The 17,782-nt window shown below is 41.3% G+C and overlaps 3 protein-coding genes across 3 annotated transcripts; all 3 read right to left on the bottom strand.

Annotated features, from left to right (window-relative positions):
* Nucleotides 1-11,518: 11,518 nt before the first annotated feature.
* On the bottom strand, nt 11,519-11,973 carry LOC307019069 (histone H2A). The gene has a single exon (XM_079649689.1). The coding sequence runs from the start codon at nt 11,962-11,964 to the stop codon at nt 11,581-11,583; it is 384 nt and encodes a 127-aa protein (XP_079505815.1). The 5' UTR covers nt 11,965-11,973; the 3' UTR covers nt 11,519-11,580.
* Nucleotides 11,974-13,235: 1,262 nt separating this feature from the next.
* On the bottom strand, nt 13,236-14,134 carry LOC307019068 (histone H3.2). The gene has a single exon (XM_079649688.1). It carries the CDS (start codon nt 14,118-14,120, stop codon nt 13,710-13,712), a length of 411 nt encoding a protein of 136 aa, XP_079505814.1. The 5' UTR covers nt 14,121-14,134; the 3' UTR covers nt 13,236-13,709.
* A 562-nt stretch (nt 14,135-14,696) lies between these two features.
* LOC307019070 (histone H2B 1.2-like) lies at nt 14,697-16,175 on the bottom strand. The gene has a single exon (XM_079649690.1). The coding sequence runs from the start codon at nt 16,167-16,169 to the stop codon at nt 15,792-15,794; it is 378 nt and encodes a 125-aa protein (XP_079505816.1). The 5' UTR covers nt 16,170-16,175; the 3' UTR covers nt 14,697-15,791.
* Nucleotides 16,176-17,782: the final 1,607 nt, after the last annotated feature.

Genomic DNA, 17,782 nt, shown 5'->3' with positions numbered 1-17,782 from the left:
TTCAAAATAGCAGCAATGGCTTGGTACTAGAACATTTCTTTCTCCCTCCTTTCACAGAAACCGTTCTCATACCACGCTCAGTGTTAAGGCACTTGTTTTTACAAAGTGTAAAAGAAACATACCATTTTAGAATAGCAATGATTTATAAAACATGAACAACATCATTTTCATCAACATCTGTGTACGGGGGTGGGTCGTCTTGTTCTGCTAGCATTTGAAACTGTCTCCTCATGAGAAATGTACCCTCCCTCCTTTCATACCATTTAAGGTATGAAAGTAATATGTTCTCTAGAAGAGGCCGTTGTGATCAATCGGTACGTTAGGACATGGAATGCAACATCTAGCCCTCCCCTGGGCGCCCCTGTGCTATCTTCGTACACTGTGGAGCCTAAACTCCCCCTGGGACTGGTCTCTTAGACCTACTGGCTTTGGGGTGTTTCGCCATGTTGATTAACTACATAAAAAACATCACTGGCTGTGCTAGAGCACAGGTCCCAGTCCAATCCTGTGGCAAGACTGGCTAAAAGGTTCAGTGTTTCCCCTATATACAAATAGCGGAGGCGCAGCGCCGCTGCTGAATTTTTGTAAAAACATTTTTTTTAAAATAATAATAAGTGGCGACCCTTTTTCATTTTTAATTGTTTGTTATTTGTATTTGTGGTATTTTTGTTACTGTATGTTCAATAAAGGTGTATCTTTGCTAAATCTTGAGACATTGCCACTGTATGTAATAGGCAGGGCCGATTTTTGGCATAGGCGACACAGGCGGACGCCTAGGGCGCCAGATCTGGGGGGCGCTGCGCTGGTAGCTCTGGGAGGGAAAAAACTTTTTGGACCGTTGGTGCTCATCCACATTTTCGGCCTTTATGTAACAACATTCATAATTAAGTAAATGTAACACCCTTTTCACCCCGGTTACACGTTTCATTTGCCCGGTGGGCGCTGTAAGTGATGAAAGTGGGGGATGTTGGCTTATCAGGCGCCCACAGCTCACAGCCGAAGTGCGAGCGTGGGAGCGAGCGAGGGCGCACCGGTACCGGCGCTGTTGTTATTATAATCTGGGGCTAGCTGCGCTAACTGATATAAGAAGTAGATGTTTCTACAACCAGGGTGGAGGAGAGCTCTCCTGTCAGACTGAGAGGCTCAGTGAGGTTAAGGACTCTCTGAGTGTTTAGATAAGTTAATTTTAGTCTAAGTTATCTCAGTAGGTCTCAAACGTTTTGACCACAAATTATGTAAACACATATTTCCAAGGCACTCCTTTATAATTATTAGGATAAATAAAAACAGGTTTGAAATCATTCCAATGTATAATATAGGACAGTAATCCAAAAATATTAAATCTTCCCCAAATTCGCACATGAATTGGAATCTCTTAAAGAATCATTTGTTTATGATGAAAAGATTGAATAATATGTTCTACCCTCAGTGTGTTTTTATTTAATAGTTTCCTCTTTCTTACTTTATAAATTTACCAATTGATTAATTCATGGCTAATACATCTTTTTCTTTACGTATTTCTCGTTGGTGAATAATTATGTTTATGTGTAAACTCACTCACTCACTCCCGTTTTCCTTCTCTCCCCCTCTGGTTGTCAAGCCACGACCCCCTCATGTTCTGCTGGACCATGCCAACTCCTCCGTCCTTTCCTCTCCTCCGTCCACCTTCTCCTCAGTCCATCCGCTCTTGGATCCTTCCGCTTCCGCTTTCCATCTCCTCCTTTTCAGTCTCTACTGGTTGCATGGAGGGCGTATTCCGCTCTCATGTCCCACACTCTGCTCTTGTGCCAAATCTCGTGGCTCAACTTGGAACTTCATGTCCTGTGGGGGACCGATGAGAGTGTGCCTTTTTATGTCAGCTGGTTTTGGTTCTGGATGCCTCAGGTGGAGATGGTTCTGGATGCCTCAGGTGGAGATGGTTCTGGATGCCTCAGGTGGAGGTGGTTCTGGATGCCTCAGGTGGAGATGGTTCTGGATGCCTCAGGTGGAGGTGGTTCTGGATGCCTCAGGTGGAGATGGTTCTGGATGCCTCAGGTGGAGGTGGTTCTGGATGCCTCAGGTGGAGATGGTTCTGGATGCCTCAGGTGGAGATGGTTCTGGATGCAGTCTTGTCATTGTTATTTCAGCTCTGGTTCTCTGTTTGTTTGATGGAGGAGGAGGAGTCTCCTGTGGTGAGGTCTTTTGTTTGCTTGGAAGATGGGGTCGTAGCGGTCTGACAGGCGGAGAGAGAGAGAGAGAGAGAGAGAGAGAGAGAGAGAGAGAGAGAGAGAGAGAGAGAGAGAGAGAGAGAGAGAGAGAGAGAGAGAGAGAGAGAGAGAGAGAGAGAGAGAGAGAGAGAGAGAGAGAGAGAGAGAGAGAGAGAGAGACCGACCGACCGACCGACCGACCGACCGACCGACCGACCGACCGACCGACCGACCTTGGGACGCATTACCTATAGATAATTCTAACACTGTTAAATCTCATCTAAACCCAATGAATGTCTCCTAATAATTTTACCATATCCCTACACATTGTTTCTACCCACTGTAACATGGCTACTCCAAATAACTCTTTTCAGGAAACCATCTTCTTCTATAAATTGAAATACCTAATTGTTTCAAGCACCACATATTTCACACACTATAAAAGAACGTCCCCATATTTTCTCCATCACTTTAAATCTCACTGTTATTTAGAACATAAGTAACTTTTGTGACTGGACATACAGTATCTGCAATGTTGCCACTATCTGCTGGGGAATTGTGTTCATAGAGTTTGTACGTACAAAGCTGTACTTGTGGGTTAGTAGCCTGTTTCTACTGTAATCATTTTCAATAATTGTGCTCAGATCGGTCACCGGTTGGTTGTTCATAAACTTAACAGGGGGTGTTTCTGGTAAAGACTAAAACATGGATCCAGTGTATTTGGAGATTCCCCTAATCTGTTAATCCCCATCACTTACATATCCCGATCACTTAAACCCATCTCATCATTTGATACAAGAACTACATATAGGGGGGGTGAATCATCTTGATTGTAACCGCCTCATCTTTGGGAACGAGTATTTCTAACTCCTCCTCTTGTTGCTCAGCTGATCTTTTGGCTCTGGGGATAAGTGAAAGTCTCTGAAACACAGCTGGAGTCTTGTTAGTGAACTAATGGTTCCATGTTTTACTTGATATTGTACTCCCCTTCCAACCAGAAAGGTGCCAAGTGTAATGAGCACAATCAACAATGCTATTCTGCCTCTTATCCCTAGGGGACCCCACAATTGGTTTGGCTTTGTTCTTGACATCATCTCTATTTTATCCCTGGTTGTGTCAGTTACAGAATTTGAATAAAGAGTGCAAAAATAACATATACAAAACGTTGGACTCTTTTCAGGTGTAAAACAAAAAATAGGTTTTCACTTTAGTGTACAATCTATAGACAATTCATCTTTTGAGCTGTTTCTATCTTTATCTTATTTCTATTTATTGTTTTGTTCCAGCTCTGCCAAATCAGTCCTAACTCCCAATAATGTTCTGGAAGTTGCCAGTGAAGGGTGACAATGTGTGAGGTGGTGTCAATTTGCTCCTTTTTCTTTACCTTTAAACCGGAGCGCGTGTGAAGTTCATTACAACTTCTCACGGTTCCGTCCACCGGGGATGAGCCCACTGTCTTTTGTGAACTTTCACCCTCACCCAATCACCTGGCCGAACAAGAGTCTCTTCTGATGTCTCGTCTGGTATCTCTGTAGTTTTCCTAGCCTGCTGTGTAGACAAAACTTGGATAATATTACTCAGAGTTCTGACATATTCATCCACTTCTATTTGTCTAATATCTAAAACTGGACCACTCCCTCCTTGGAGAAGGCCCAAGCTTTGGCATACCTCTTGTTGTTATGAGACCTATTGTTGACTACATGTTATTATTTATTAACTACGTCACTGAAATCAACATATCTGTATACTTATGACACTCCCTCCTTTGAGCGTAAAATGCTCAATTAATGTTGCAATGATTACCCTATTCTGAACAGGACATGTAAAACCCATAACGTTTCATTAAATAAATATAACTTATCCGTGTACCCACAAGGCGTACAAAAATATCATATGATGTATGGCTTTCTGATGGCATAAATGCATATTCACAAAAACTCTGCCATTAGCACTTCTAATAGTTTACTTGTTTCAATAATGGCTTTTGTCATGGTATTATGCATCATCGTTGCTGCGAAAAACGATACCACTTGTTTCGCTAATGCGTCTCAATAATTCTAGGATTAGAGGATTGGTTGATACTGCTGAACTAACATATGATAAAATAATATTTCTCTAAACTGGAGGGAAAATACGAACTATTCTCACAGAGGGTGACCTGCATGAAGGGCTGGTGCCCCTCACTCAAATGAGATATTGCCTTACGCACTACACTATAAATCAGTAAAGTTACTCAAGAATAAATAAATAAAAACGGATTCTTGAAACTGTTGTAAAAACCCTACAACTTCTTCCTCCAAGCTCTCAATCAGTGTTATGTTATTTAATCTGCGGCTCATGCCTTAAAACAGATACTTCAGGCCGATTATAAAACTGTGTTTATGAGAAATATGTAATCTGACTCCATAAATCACATAATTGTTTGATGAAAAACTACACCTCTACTAAGAATAAATGAAGTTCCCCTTTAAACACAGCCCCGGTCTTCTGACGGGGTCTATCTATGTACTGGCTGGAAAATGTTGGGCCAGTCTCCGTCGCTCCGTCACTGTTCTCCCGTTAACAGTCGCTCTCTAGTTCAGCTGGGTTCTTGTTGACTTCTTCACTGGTTTGAGACAAGCGACCCTATCGGACACCTCCCTTTGTAGCCAGACTTCACCACAGCAGAATCAAGTTTCTGTTTTCAGGTCCCAACAGCTTCACGTCAGGTGTATCGTCGCCCCTTGAACTGCAGTCGGTGTAAACAGGAGGACTTGGTAAGGATCCTCCGTCTTGGGCGAGTACCAGGTTTCCGTATTTTGGGTGGAAACCCATCGTCTTGACCTCATTAGCTGTGTGGACACAATAGTTTTCTGTGTGGGGGAACAGCATCACTCGTAATCTCTATCCTTCTCATAATTACAAAAATAGTCAGCTAAATGTTCTAATCTGCTACTTCTAATCTGTGGATGCTTTAGATGTAAATGCAATACTACTCTCCATTTTTTAAATAACATTAAACCTCTCCCTCCTGTGGTGACAGATATGGCTCAATGTAGCTGGATTTCAAAATACCCTTGTGCTGACGATGCATAACCTGGTGGTCTGGCCCTCTGAGCTTCCTCATTGTTGTGGTTGATGCCAAGCTGCCGGTGGCATTTGGTTCATGCTTGGCACCCCCCCTCCTCCTTGCTTGTCCTTGGAATCCACTGCCACCACTGTGTCCTCCCCGGTGCTGATATTGTACGGGTGTGTAAATGGGTGCTCGTGGCTGTGATTGGGTGGGGACATACACAGGGGTTTGTTGTGTCTGAGGCTGATGAAATGGTGTAGGAAAGTATTGTGGTGCTTGTGGTTGGTGTAATTGGTTTAGCGGATATTCATTGGACCAATGTGACATCTGTCCACATCTGAAGCAACCACCATTCTGGACAACTCTTCCTCTGCCTCTTCCTTTTCCTCTGAAACCTCCTCCCCTCTGTTGATTCTCTATCTGATTGTCTGGCACTTCCTGAGCTTGAACTGTTGGCGGTGTCTGCACTACGGTCTCTGTTAGTATGGCCTTCTCTGGTCCTATGGCATGCCATCTCTACACTTGGCAATGGGAATAACCAGGGTGGAATGGACAAGATTGGAGCTGTGGGGCAATATTTGATTCAAAGCTGTACTTGCTGCTTTAACATCACCAATCCATCCAAAACTGGTTAAATGTGACTCATTGTGCTCCCAGCAGTCTTTCAAAAATACTTTTCGCAGGATGACTAATGACTATCACTGTGCCCCTGAAGGTTTACCCATATGCCAACATTAACTTCACTCTTCTTATCCTTAAAGGCATTTCTCCCATTTCCACCTGTATTGCTGATACTGGAGATGTTTTAAAAGCTCCACTACAAATCCTCAGGGCCTGAGCTTACATCCAGCTTGTTAAGGTTTGATTCTGCTGCTGCCATGAACGCTATACACGCATAATCTAATACAGGTCTCATGAGTGCCCAATATATATTCAGAAGTGATGACCTACTCGCTCCCCACTCCTGTCCCGCCAAACACCGAAGTACATTGTTGACCTTTTTACATTTATTTTGAACTTTTCCTATATGATTGCTCCATGTTGACTCCCCCCTCGGTCTTCTGTGTCCGATATTGCGTTAAACAGAGGATTTCGACATTTTACATTCATTGCTTACTTCCACATGCCTTTTCTTCTTCTTATCTCTTTCATAACTTTATATGTAACACATGTTAAAGGCGTCAATAGCCACTTTAATGATACTACGTAGTCCCGGATGTCGTCATGAAGGATTTTCAGAATAAAAGCTTGGTATTGAGAACTTCCGTTTTTTTCCAGAATAAAATAGCATTTAAACTCCCACACCACGCCGCTCCTCCGCTCCCTTCACTGGCTTCCAGTAACTGCTAGAATCCACTTCAAGTAAATGGTACTTGCGTACCATGCTGTGAATGGATCTGGCCCTTCCTGCATCCAGGACATGGTTAAACCGTACACCCCAGCACGTGCACTCCGCTCTGCATCAGCCAAACAGCTCGCTGCACCCGCACTGCGAGGGGGACCCAAGTTCCCATCAGCAGAAACACGTGGGTTTGCTATCCTGGCTCCAAAATGGTGGAATGAGCTCCCCATTGAAATCAGGACAGCAGATAGCTTACACATCTTCTTCAGACTGAAAACTCATCTCTTTGGACTCCACTTCGAGAGATAGAATTACTAACAAAGCACTTATATACTAACAAAGGACTGGCTTATCTAAAGCCAGTTGAGTAGCACTTGAAATGTTTAGCTCTATGAAACCTGATGTACTTATATGATTCTGTTTTCTTCAAGTTTGTATTTTGTAAGTCGCTTTGGATAAAAGCGTCAGCTAAATGCAATGTAATGTAAAGACCAATCAGAGAGTTACATGGAAATAAACATGTTTTATTGGATGACAGGTATGTACCTCTCCTCTCTGACAGTGTTTAAACTTTAAACTGTTTTTTAATAAAAAAGACGGCAATTCTCGAGTGGTGGCTCACACAACAACCCCAGAGCCACCACCTGAGCCAGGTGAACAAGGTATGTAAATATCAGTAAACTTACAAGTTATGCGAACATATAAGCAAAGCATAAATTATAGCTCCGTTGACGTTACTTTGAATCGCGCTGGTAAGCTAAACCGTTAGCAAGTAGCTATAGCTAGCCAGATATATTAAATAAACAATTTGACATACAATCTAAATGTTGGCTGCACTTCCTCTACCCACTGAAGTGCTAGTGAGATAGCCATCATCTCCACTGTGTATACTGCGATGTGATCACTCGTTCGCTTTCCCACTTTGACCTTTAATTCAGGAACATAACATGCAGTTTAAAACTAGTTTGACCATTTTCTGGATTTTTGGATCCATCAGTAAATATTTGTATAAACTGCCCATATTGTTCAGAACAGTATTCACATAAGCCTGCACATTGATTTTACTTTTCATTGAATATAACCGTTTCAATAATGATAAATCTACTATAGGTTGAGGTAGCAACCATGGTGGAACAGCTGATAACAACACCGTCGGACTAATATTCCATTCTTTAACTTTGAATTCCTTACATAACTCAGAAACACAAACACAAAAACTTTCTTTTTTAATTTTGTTACTTTCCCAACTTGTTTGTACAGTTTGTTTAGTAGGGTGAGTATCTTTATGACCCTGTAGATTTGCCCAGTGATGAACAATTAACTGTTTTCTCCTCAAAGAAATTGGTATTTCTCCGACCTCTACCTGAAGTGCCGACACTGGTGTAGATCTTACTGCCCCACAGCATATCCTTAGTGCTTGTGCCTGGACTCTATCAAATTTTTGAAGAGAAGAATATGCAGCTGACCCATACACTATTAGTCCGTATTCTATGGCTGATCTTATTAAGGCCGTGTATACATTCCTCAAAGCAGCTTTATCAGCCCCCCACTCAGTGCCTGCCAAGCACCTCATAACATTTAAAACCCTTTTACATTTATCTACTACCTTATCAATGTGAGTACTCCATGTGACTCTCTCGTCCAACCATATTCCCAGAAATGTAAATGTCTTCACTTTCTTTAGTTCTTGTAACTTCTTCTTCTACCTCTACTTCTTCTTCTACTCCTAATTCAACGTAACTGCCCGCGAAATATTGGACAAAAGAAACTCGGCTAGTAGTGTCAACTAAATCCATAGTATTACAACGAAAGTGCTTTAAACGAGGTAAATTAGGAAGTGTGGGATTGAATATTAAATTAGTTTGGATTAGATTTATTGGGAATTCATTTCCACAGCACATTTGTGGTAATCTGTATTATATAAACCGTATTGGTACAATGAGCGACATCTAGTGACGGATTTTGGAACATTGATTTGATTTGTCCTCAGGGGGAAATTCATTTTCACAGCACTGTGAAAACAATATGACATCAACAAAAAATAAGACTGACAACTACAGATAGCACCACACATGATGGTTACTTGTTATTAGTTAGGGCTGCCTGTATGGATCAGGTTTTTGCCAAAGCGAGCCCCTTTACTATAATAATAATATGTTATGTATTATATAAACCGTATTGGTACAATGAGCGACATCTAGTGACGGATTGTGGAACATTGATTTGATTTTTCTCCTGGCAGTTAGACTCTAGAGACAAACCAGGGGTCTTTGTAATCTGTGTCTGTCCATTTGGTGAAGTGTTTGATCCAATATTACATTTGGTTTATATATTAGTCACTTTCTTATGAAATGCCAGGTTTTAGGCCTTGGTCTGAACATTCAATCCTGAAAATAAAAAATCAACCAGATTAATGTTTCTTTAATCCTGACCTGACTCGAGGTAAGTACATCTGAATAGGAAGACGAGTTAAGAGATATATGAGAACAGGTTATGGTATAATTACAGAGCCTGTCCATTTATAAATTGAGGAAATCAATGTTAGGGTGTGAACCAAAGTGCAGCCATCTGATAATGTACTATCTGTTATTAAAGATCAGAGGAACAGAACCGAATGAGAGGGGTAAATCCAGAATAACAATAAAGAAGCAAAGATATTGTTGAGCAGTGAGAAGGAAAAAAGCTTGGTGTGTCATTTCATTACATTGCCAGTATTTTTCGTTGTTGTGAAAAAAAGATCGCCCCCTCGGATTTTTGAACAGCCCCCTCAGTCATTTCATCCTGGAGCCGGGCCTGTGGCTGAGTCTGGGATGTGTCCAGGGTTTTTCTTCTTCTTAGTTCGGTAATAACCTGTGTCACGATGGTGTAGCTGCTTATTGTTCTCTGATTTAGTATCATCTTGCACTTTGTCTTCCAGATCTTCGTACATGTGGTACAAATTACCAGCTGAAAAAGGTCCCTGTGTTTATTGTCCATCCCCTCATCCAGAATACAATACATGATTTAGATTATTCTACATTGAAGTCTAAGCCGATGCCCCGTTGGAGCGACCACACCTCCTGGGCTCTGCAGCAGTCCATGAGGAGGTGCTGTAGAGTCTCGTCCTCCTCACAGTTAATCATGGGGCATGTTCTAGTTTTCACATAGCAGCTCCATGAAACCACAGCTCTGACCGCAAGTCTGTTGACTGATATCAGCCACCTCACGTCTCTCATGCTCTCCGATAACTGTTTACTTTTCACTAATTTCAAGACTTGTTTACCTTCGTCAGGTGTTAGGTTGTTGTATGCTATAACACCTCCATATTTGAAATCGTTTATCGTTTTAAAAATTACTCTATTCGGTAGTCCGATTCGATCAATCCCTAAATGCTGAACTTCAGTTGTGAAGTCACCATAAACTAATTGTAATAGGGACCATTTCTAGCTCTGCCTCTTCTTTTCTTCCATCCCATTTCTCCATCCTCAACCCAAGGTGCTTTCCTATTGATTGCAGCTGAGATATTTTTTACAAAAGTAATTTTTAGTTTAATGCCCAGGTCTATGGCTCCCAGGCCTCCATATTCCCTACTCTTACATAAGGGATAGGGATATAGGGATAACAAATTACGTTTAGCAACGTCCCTTGTTGTACCCCACACCAAATTGACACACTATTTGTTTAACTGTTCCTTTTCCCCTTCCAGACGTTTTTGATTAAATTTACTAGAAAATAATTAAGTTGACTCCGACTAGCGACAGACTTTAAATCTTATCTGCGGACGTAAAGGAGAAACACATGGGAACTTTGCTGAGCGCGGTCCAACTCGAGACCCTTCCCCATTTTTAAAGTACTTTTGGTTGGTTATGGTTTTTTATTTTCTGGTAACTTTTTATATATTGGTAAGGACCCTGCTATACGCTTAAAGTGACAGGTATTAAGGTACTTTAAAGTCTAATAAACATGATCTATAGTAGCAGTAATATGAGCATCATAAAAACATGAATAGATCGTGTATATATATATATATATATATTTATATATATTTGTATTCCTCTGGATTGTAGGAAACGGCATTTCGATCTCTCTGTCTGTACACACAAACTGAAAGACTGACAATAAAGACTGTTTACAGACTGTTTGGAAACCCAAATCAAAGCTTTGTGATTTCATATTTTATAGAATATAATCACAAATAAAGGAACTTCATTTGTCTCTTCTGCAGCACAGTTAATTATTATTCATGTATACAGCTGTTTATTTAATGTATAACTGCTCTTTAATATAATATTTACAGTTGGATTCTATATCATTATTTAACAATGATGTAAAATCACCACCAGGAGAAAGTGGAGTGTATGAGGGTCCAAGGACAGAGGGGTCGTTCTCATATTCTGTACAAACCGAGTCCACTGAGACAAGTGTGATATTGGGCTATATAAATAAACTTTGATACACTTGAGTCATGATGAGGCTCACTACAGAGGGAGACTTCTCTGCAGTACATTCGGCCTGCAGTCACATTTGTGGCAACGTAGCATCAAACACCTGATTGAGGAAAGCATCAGCTCTCTGGATAGAGGTGTGTGGCTCTTAAAGGAGCCTTTGTTGAGGTGGTTGAAGCGGGATCAGGGTGTGAGACGTATTAAGTTCTGTCTCTCCATATACATACCTTTCGTTCGATAAATACTGCTACATGTGTTATTCTCATATATTGTTACACTGATCAAACACACTGGGTCAACTTGAACAGGGCTTTGAAGTGGTTATGAACCCTAAAGAGCATCGGCCACATCAATTGGTGTTTGTCTTAGCAGGTTATAAGTATTCTCATAATGGTGGACATTAATTAGTAAATGTTTGGAAGCTCTATAGAAACGGCCATAGTAGTTGAATGAAACAGTAGTGCTTTTCCAACACTATGAAATAGAGGCACAGGTTTGATGAAGGAAAGCTCTCTGGAAAGAAGTGTGTGGCTCTTAAAAGAGCCTTTGGTGTTTACTGAAGCGGGTTCAGGGTCTTCACTTCTTGGCAGCCTTCTCGGTCTTCTTGGGCAGCAGCACAGCCTGGATGTTGGGCAGCACGCCTCCCTGAGCGATGGTCACTCCTCCCAGCAGCTTGTTGAGCTCCTCGTCGTTGCGGACGGCGAGCTGCAGGTGGCGGGGGATGATCCGGGTCTTCTTGTTGTCCCGGGCGGCGTTTCCAGCCAGCTCCAGGATCTCAGCGGTCAGGTACTCCAGCACAGCGGCCAGGTACACCGGGGCTCCGGCACCGACACGGTGGGCGTAGTTACCCTTCCTCAGATGCCTGTGGACACGGCCGACGGGGAACTGGAGCCCGGCCCGGGAGGAGCGGGTCTTAGCCTTGGCTCGGGCCTTTCCTCCGGTCTTCCCTCTTCCTGACATAATTGCTTTCTCGGGTTTACAACGAAGTGTGGCTCTCTGCTTGCCACAGCGACTCTTTATATCCACCAGCTGCTCTCTGATTGGCCATCAGTGAGCGTATCGACGATCGTCCAATCAGAAGGGAGCTCACGTAAAGACTTCTCCTTCCAGTTGCTACTAAAAAGAAAGACACTAAACCTGGAGCTATTCTAGTAAATGTAATGAATATATTCATCATATCTGTCTGATGAGCACAGTGTTCACAATTTAGACCCATTTATTTATTGTTCATCATTTTACAATGTGTCGCTAACAGGCTACAGATGCAGGCAGCTCACAGCAGCAAGTAAAGAGAAAGAGATGAAGTTATACAATGACATAATAATCAGCACATGATAAAAGCCAAAGTCATTCTAACAGTGAAGTCCTATTGAACCCAGGTCTCAGTGTTATCTCTTTATTTTATTAAAATGACAAACACATTTAATAAATCATATAGAAGTTGTAGTTTTAAATCTCTACCTGAGCAGATGTAACGGACCTGAAGGCAGCTTTATTCTTTGTTGATAAAAGGCTCATTGATGTTCGACCAGAGCAGTAAGATTCATCTTCTTGTTAAGATCATGTGTATTTAGAAACACTGCTTATATAAAGTGCGTCTTCTCCGACTGAAATCAAAACACGAGTCAGTGAATGATGGAGATAATCAGAATAAGAGATGGAAGAAACAGAATACCACACTGTACTAAACTAAAAGTCAAAGCTGTGCAGTAAACATGTTCCTTCAAGTGTTCACATGATCATGAAAAGGTGGATAAGGATGTCACAGACTGAGTGTTTTATCATGATATCTGATATCACTTATTAGTACTACTTGTACTACATGGAAGAGCGGGATGCTATGAAACGGTTTACTTTGGATTCTTGTTCTCAATGTTTCATTGATTTGTTACCTCTTGAAAATCTCTTTCCACATTGTCCACATTGTTGTGCGATACATTCCTCGTTGAGATTATTACTGATACTGCCTGCTTCTTAGTTATTCCATCTTTTGCTGGTACAAGAATATGTATCTAACTCTGTTGACTTGTTATCTCCCACACTGCCTTCTACATGTTGCACTCATTTCACAAAGAAGGAGATAACATGGAGCTTTCCTCATCCCTGTGTGGATATTCAGGACGTAAAGCAGAAACAGAGAGAAAAACAGAACAGAGTCACAAGGATAGAAAATGATACAGGAAGTGTTAAGATATATATTTGGGTTTGAATTGTTACATGTGAGTGTGCAGGTCTTTGTACAAACAGCAATCGCTGTCACTGGGTTTCAAGTCTGGCCCAGAGGACTGTCCGAGGAGGGGTGAGTCTGAGGGTGGACTGACTCCTCAGATTTATATCCCCCTGAATGTACTTTTTTTTTTTAGCTTTAAAAGTTATTTGTTTACTTAAATGTGTTGTAAATACTTTAGAACCCTTTTTAAATTCAAAATTGTCTTAAGAATACTTCTATATTTTCCTTGGTATACATACATTGAAACTTATTTAGATTTGTTTGAACAATAAAAACACTGACATACATGCTACATGGAGAATACACAATCTGGTGTTTACACTGACTCGTTACTTCTTTTGAAGATATATTTATGACGGTACAGAAAACTAAAGTGTGAACCAGTGTATTCATTAATATCAAGGATTGTAACTCTTTGAAAGGTGTAGGTGGCTCTTAAAAGAGCCGTTGTGTGTGGGTGTCCTGGTCTCAGTCTCTATGCCCTCTCCCCGCGGATGCGGCGGGCCAGCTGGATGTCCTTGGGCATGATGGTGACCCTCTTGGCGTGGATGGCGCACAGGTTGGTGTCCTCGAACAGGCCGACCAGGTAGGCCTCGCTGGACTCCTGCAGAGCCATGACGGCGGAGCTCTGGAAGCGCAGGTCGGTCTTGAAGTCCTGAGCGATCTCCCTCACCAGGCGCTGGAAGGGCAGCTTGCGGATCAGCAGCTCGGTGGACTTCTGGTAGCGGCGGATCTCCCTCAGAGCCACGGTACCGGGCCTGTAACGGTGAGGCTTCTTCACGCCGCCAGTGGCCGGGGCGCTCTTACGGGCAGCCTTGGTGGCCAGCTGCTTCCTGGGAGCCTTTCCTCCGGTGGACTTACGGGCGGTCTGCTTGGTTCTGGCCATTGTAGTTTCTCAGTTTTCACAGCGAGAGGAGGAGGAGGGCTGTGTGTCTGTGAGCAGCGGCTTTATGAAGAAGCTGCCGGAGCAGGGCAGCGCTGATTGGTGCAGGCCGGGAGACACGTGCGCTGTAGCTGCTTTACTATTGGACAATGTAGACCACTCCTCCACAGGGGATGATCCGGGACTCCGGGAAATAAACGTTTGTTTAGTTTAGCAAAAATAAATGATTAAATATAATATATCCCTAACCCTGTCATTTTATAATGTATAACTATGATTGAATTTATAGTGAAAAACTCACTCTGAAATAAAGGAGTAATTTAGTGAACAACAATACACATTTTCACAAACGTTAAATATGAGAATTAACATCAGTTACAACATAGACTGTACAACCCAAACGAATGAATGAATTGATAATGTAGTGTGCAGAAACAGTGTGAGTGTAAAACGTAAAATGAATACCTATTAACTAATTAATCATGATGTTCTCCAGCAAAATTAGGCAAGGCAAGTTTATGTATATAGCACCTTCCAACACAAGGCAATTCAAGTTGCTTCACAAAAATGAAAGACATTCAGACAAAGGCCTTTAAAAACAGTCATTGAAAAGATAATAAAAGAAACATTAAAAGAAAAAGTACATGAATAAAAAAGTACATGAATAAAAAGTTACAGTGCAGTTTAAGATATGAATATTTCACACAGAAGTTCCACTTTACTGATGAACACAACGGCTCAGTTTAAATTAAAAGCAGCGACAAAAAGAAAAGTCTTCAGCCTGGATTTCAAAGTAGTCAATGTTGCAGCGGACCTGCAGGTTTCTGGGAGTTTGCTCCAGATATTTTTTTGTGTTAAAGAGGTATATAGCCTACTTATTCATATTCAATATATGTGCCCAGATGTACGTATGTTGTTTATATGCATTGTTTATTTCACGAACATATAAGCAATTTTGGTTTGTGTTTTTGACATTACTGATTGGTGAAATGATTCTCTTCTCTTATTAAACCATCACTTTGTATTACCGATATCAATAGTTCAGGGGGGGCTTTAAGTGTCAGCAAGAAACACCATTTAGATTGTTGTAACATTTAACAATAAATGTGTTCATTTGCCCCCTTTAAAGATTTGCTAAAATAAAGATTACCATTTAGCATTTTCTCTCGGTGTTGCAGTAAGTAAGTACAACTTTATTTATACAGCACCCTTCTCAACACGGATGTGCAAAGTGCTTCACACAGTACAGCACACAATTAACAGTGCAACTATAACATGTAGAATAAAAGGCATAAAACAGCAGCAGGTAATACATAGGATAACACACCAATAAAAGACAGCTACTAAATCACCTCCTCCTCCGACGACCCAAAGGCATTATTATTGTCATTCAGAAATGTATCTGTAAAATACACACCACCATATTTCCATGTATGTTGTGAAATGTACACAGATGGTGTTATAAACAAGTATAGAGTTAAAGCCATGACATCTTACTGCAAATAACTAAATTAAAATACAGCTAATCATTTTCCCCATGTAATCTGTATAAATAACATTTCTTCATTAGTATAATAAGTAATTTATATTTCTGGTAGAACAGGAGGAACTCTCTAGATGGGTTGGGTGGCTCTTAAAAGAGCCGTTGAGTTGTTGGTCTATCAGCAGCAGGGTTTACTTGGAGCTGGTGTACTTGGTCACGGCCTTGGTGCCCTCAGACACGGCGTGCTTGGCCAGCTCTCCGGGGAGCAGCAGGCGGACGGCGGTCTGGATCTCCCTGGAGGTGATGGTGGAGCGCTTGTTGTAGTGAGCCAGACGGGAGGCCTCCCCGGCGATGCGCTCAAAGATGTCGCTCACGAAGCAGTTCATGATGCCCATGGCCTTGGAGGAGATGCCGGTGTCGGGGTGCACCTGCTTCATCACTTTGTACACGTAGATGGCGTAGCTCTCCTTCCTGGACTTCCTCCTCTTCTTGCCGGTCTTGGTGGGGGTCTTGGTGACGGCTTTCTTGGAGCCCTTCTTGGGCGCTTTCACGCTGGCTGCTTCAGGCATGATCAACGTCAGAAGGTTCACAAAGTAGAATGAATTCTTCGGGACACAGCGTGGTCTATTTATATTCATCCAATGCAAAGGAGACTGTGCTGTTGCTCGCACGGGATTGGTTGGGTACTGAGCAGGCGCAAAGCAAATCACCCTTTGAGCATAGTTTTGGAGAATAGAAGAGAAACATTTATTTTTATCGAAATCTAAATAGTATTATTATTTCAAATAGATACATTAAAGTATTTCTTCAATTATGGATATATAGATATATAGATATATAGGTTTAGGATTCACAAGCAAAGAAGCGAAGGATTCTAAAAAGGAGCGGGAGCGGGTCTTAGCCTTGGTTCGGGCCTTTCCTCCGGTCTTCCTTTTTTTTTTTTAATGGCACAATTTTATTTGACAGATTCAGATTTTTATACAAAATAAAATCAACTCGTGAATTATTTTGTATTTCAACAAAAAATAAACTACCAAGCAGCATAGCGAATACTGCTATTAAAAATAGCTCCAACTTTATCAGCTTAAATACTAAGGTGATGAACAAATTGATAAATACATAATTGTAACATAAATATGATTTATTAATAAATTAATACTTTTACATTTGGTATTTAGATGTTGACACTGCAAAAACTGTATTAATTTGTAATATTTTTATTCTTTCTATATCCCTAATAATCTTCAAAACCCTTTCTGGTTCTTTGAAGGCTCTATCCAGACTATCTTCTGGTTATTTTCTGCATCAATCCCTATTATCTCTTACAACAACAAAAGACAACATCTTGGACATAACTAGCTGGTCCATTGTAAAGGTCAGTCCACCTTAATTGAGCAGTGGTTCATGGACTGTCAGTGGTTAACGTATACATCAGAATGACAAAAACATTAAACATATTGTCTACAGACAGATTTCTCTCATGTGTGAACTGTCACAAGACTTATTCATTGTCCTCTCCATCAGCTTCTGTTTCCATGTGTTCAGCTGAGCTGCTGATTGGAGGCTCTGCCTCTCCGTTATCCTCAGTTTGAATTTCATTAAGCTGTGAGGACTGACGACCAACACACTTGTGACTTTTGAAATGATTACGCCATTTAAATATTTTGTCACAAACATTGCAGGTCTATATTTCCTCTCCTGTGTGGACTCTCATGTGTGTCTTTAAATTTCCACTCTGTGAAAAAGCTTTCTTACAAACTGAGCATTTGAATGCTTTCTCTCCTGTGTGGATTTTCATGTGTGTCTTTACATGTATATTCTGTGAAAAAGCTTTCTTACAGACTGAGCAGTGATAGGCTTTCTCTCCTGCGTGGACTCTCATGTGTTCCTTTACAGTTTCCTTCCGTGAAAAAGCTTTCTCACAAACTGAGCATTTGAATGCTTTCTCTCCTGTGTGGATTTTCATGTGTGTCTTTACATGTATATTCTATGAAAAAGCTTTCTTACAGATTGAGCAGCGAAAGATCTTAAATCTGTGCCTATATCACACAATTAATATTCCTTATATTAGATCTGCACTGTTCTCTATAACATGTTCAGCAGAGCAGGTATTTCTCCTGTCAGATATGCCCCCCCCCCCCTACAACTTTGTCCAGGACAGTCTCAACTTCACCACAATCAC

The sequence above is a fragment of the Notothenia rossii genome (genome assembly GCF_949606895.1).
Source record: "Notothenia rossii genome assembly, chromosome: 9".
In the NCBI taxonomy this organism is placed as follows: domain Eukaryota; kingdom Metazoa; phylum Chordata; class Actinopteri; order Perciformes; family Nototheniidae; genus Notothenia; species Notothenia rossii.
Note: the sequence above shows the minus strand (reverse complement) of the source record. Positions and strands in the feature narration are given on the sequence as shown.

What these genes read in the sequence shown, in the direction of transcription:
- LOC307019069 (XM_079649689.1), bottom strand. Translation starts at nt 11,964, where the DNA reads ATGTCAGGAAGAGGGAAGACCGGAGGAAAGGCCCGAGCCAAGGCTAAG.
- LOC307019068 (XM_079649688.1), bottom strand. Translation starts at nt 14,120, where the DNA reads ATGGCCAGAACCAAGCAGACCGCCCGTAAGTCCACCGGAGGAAAGGCT.
- LOC307019070 (XM_079649690.1), bottom strand. Translation starts at nt 16,169, where the DNA reads ATGCCTGAAGCAGCCAGCGTGAAAGCGCCCAAGAAGGGCTCCAAGAAA.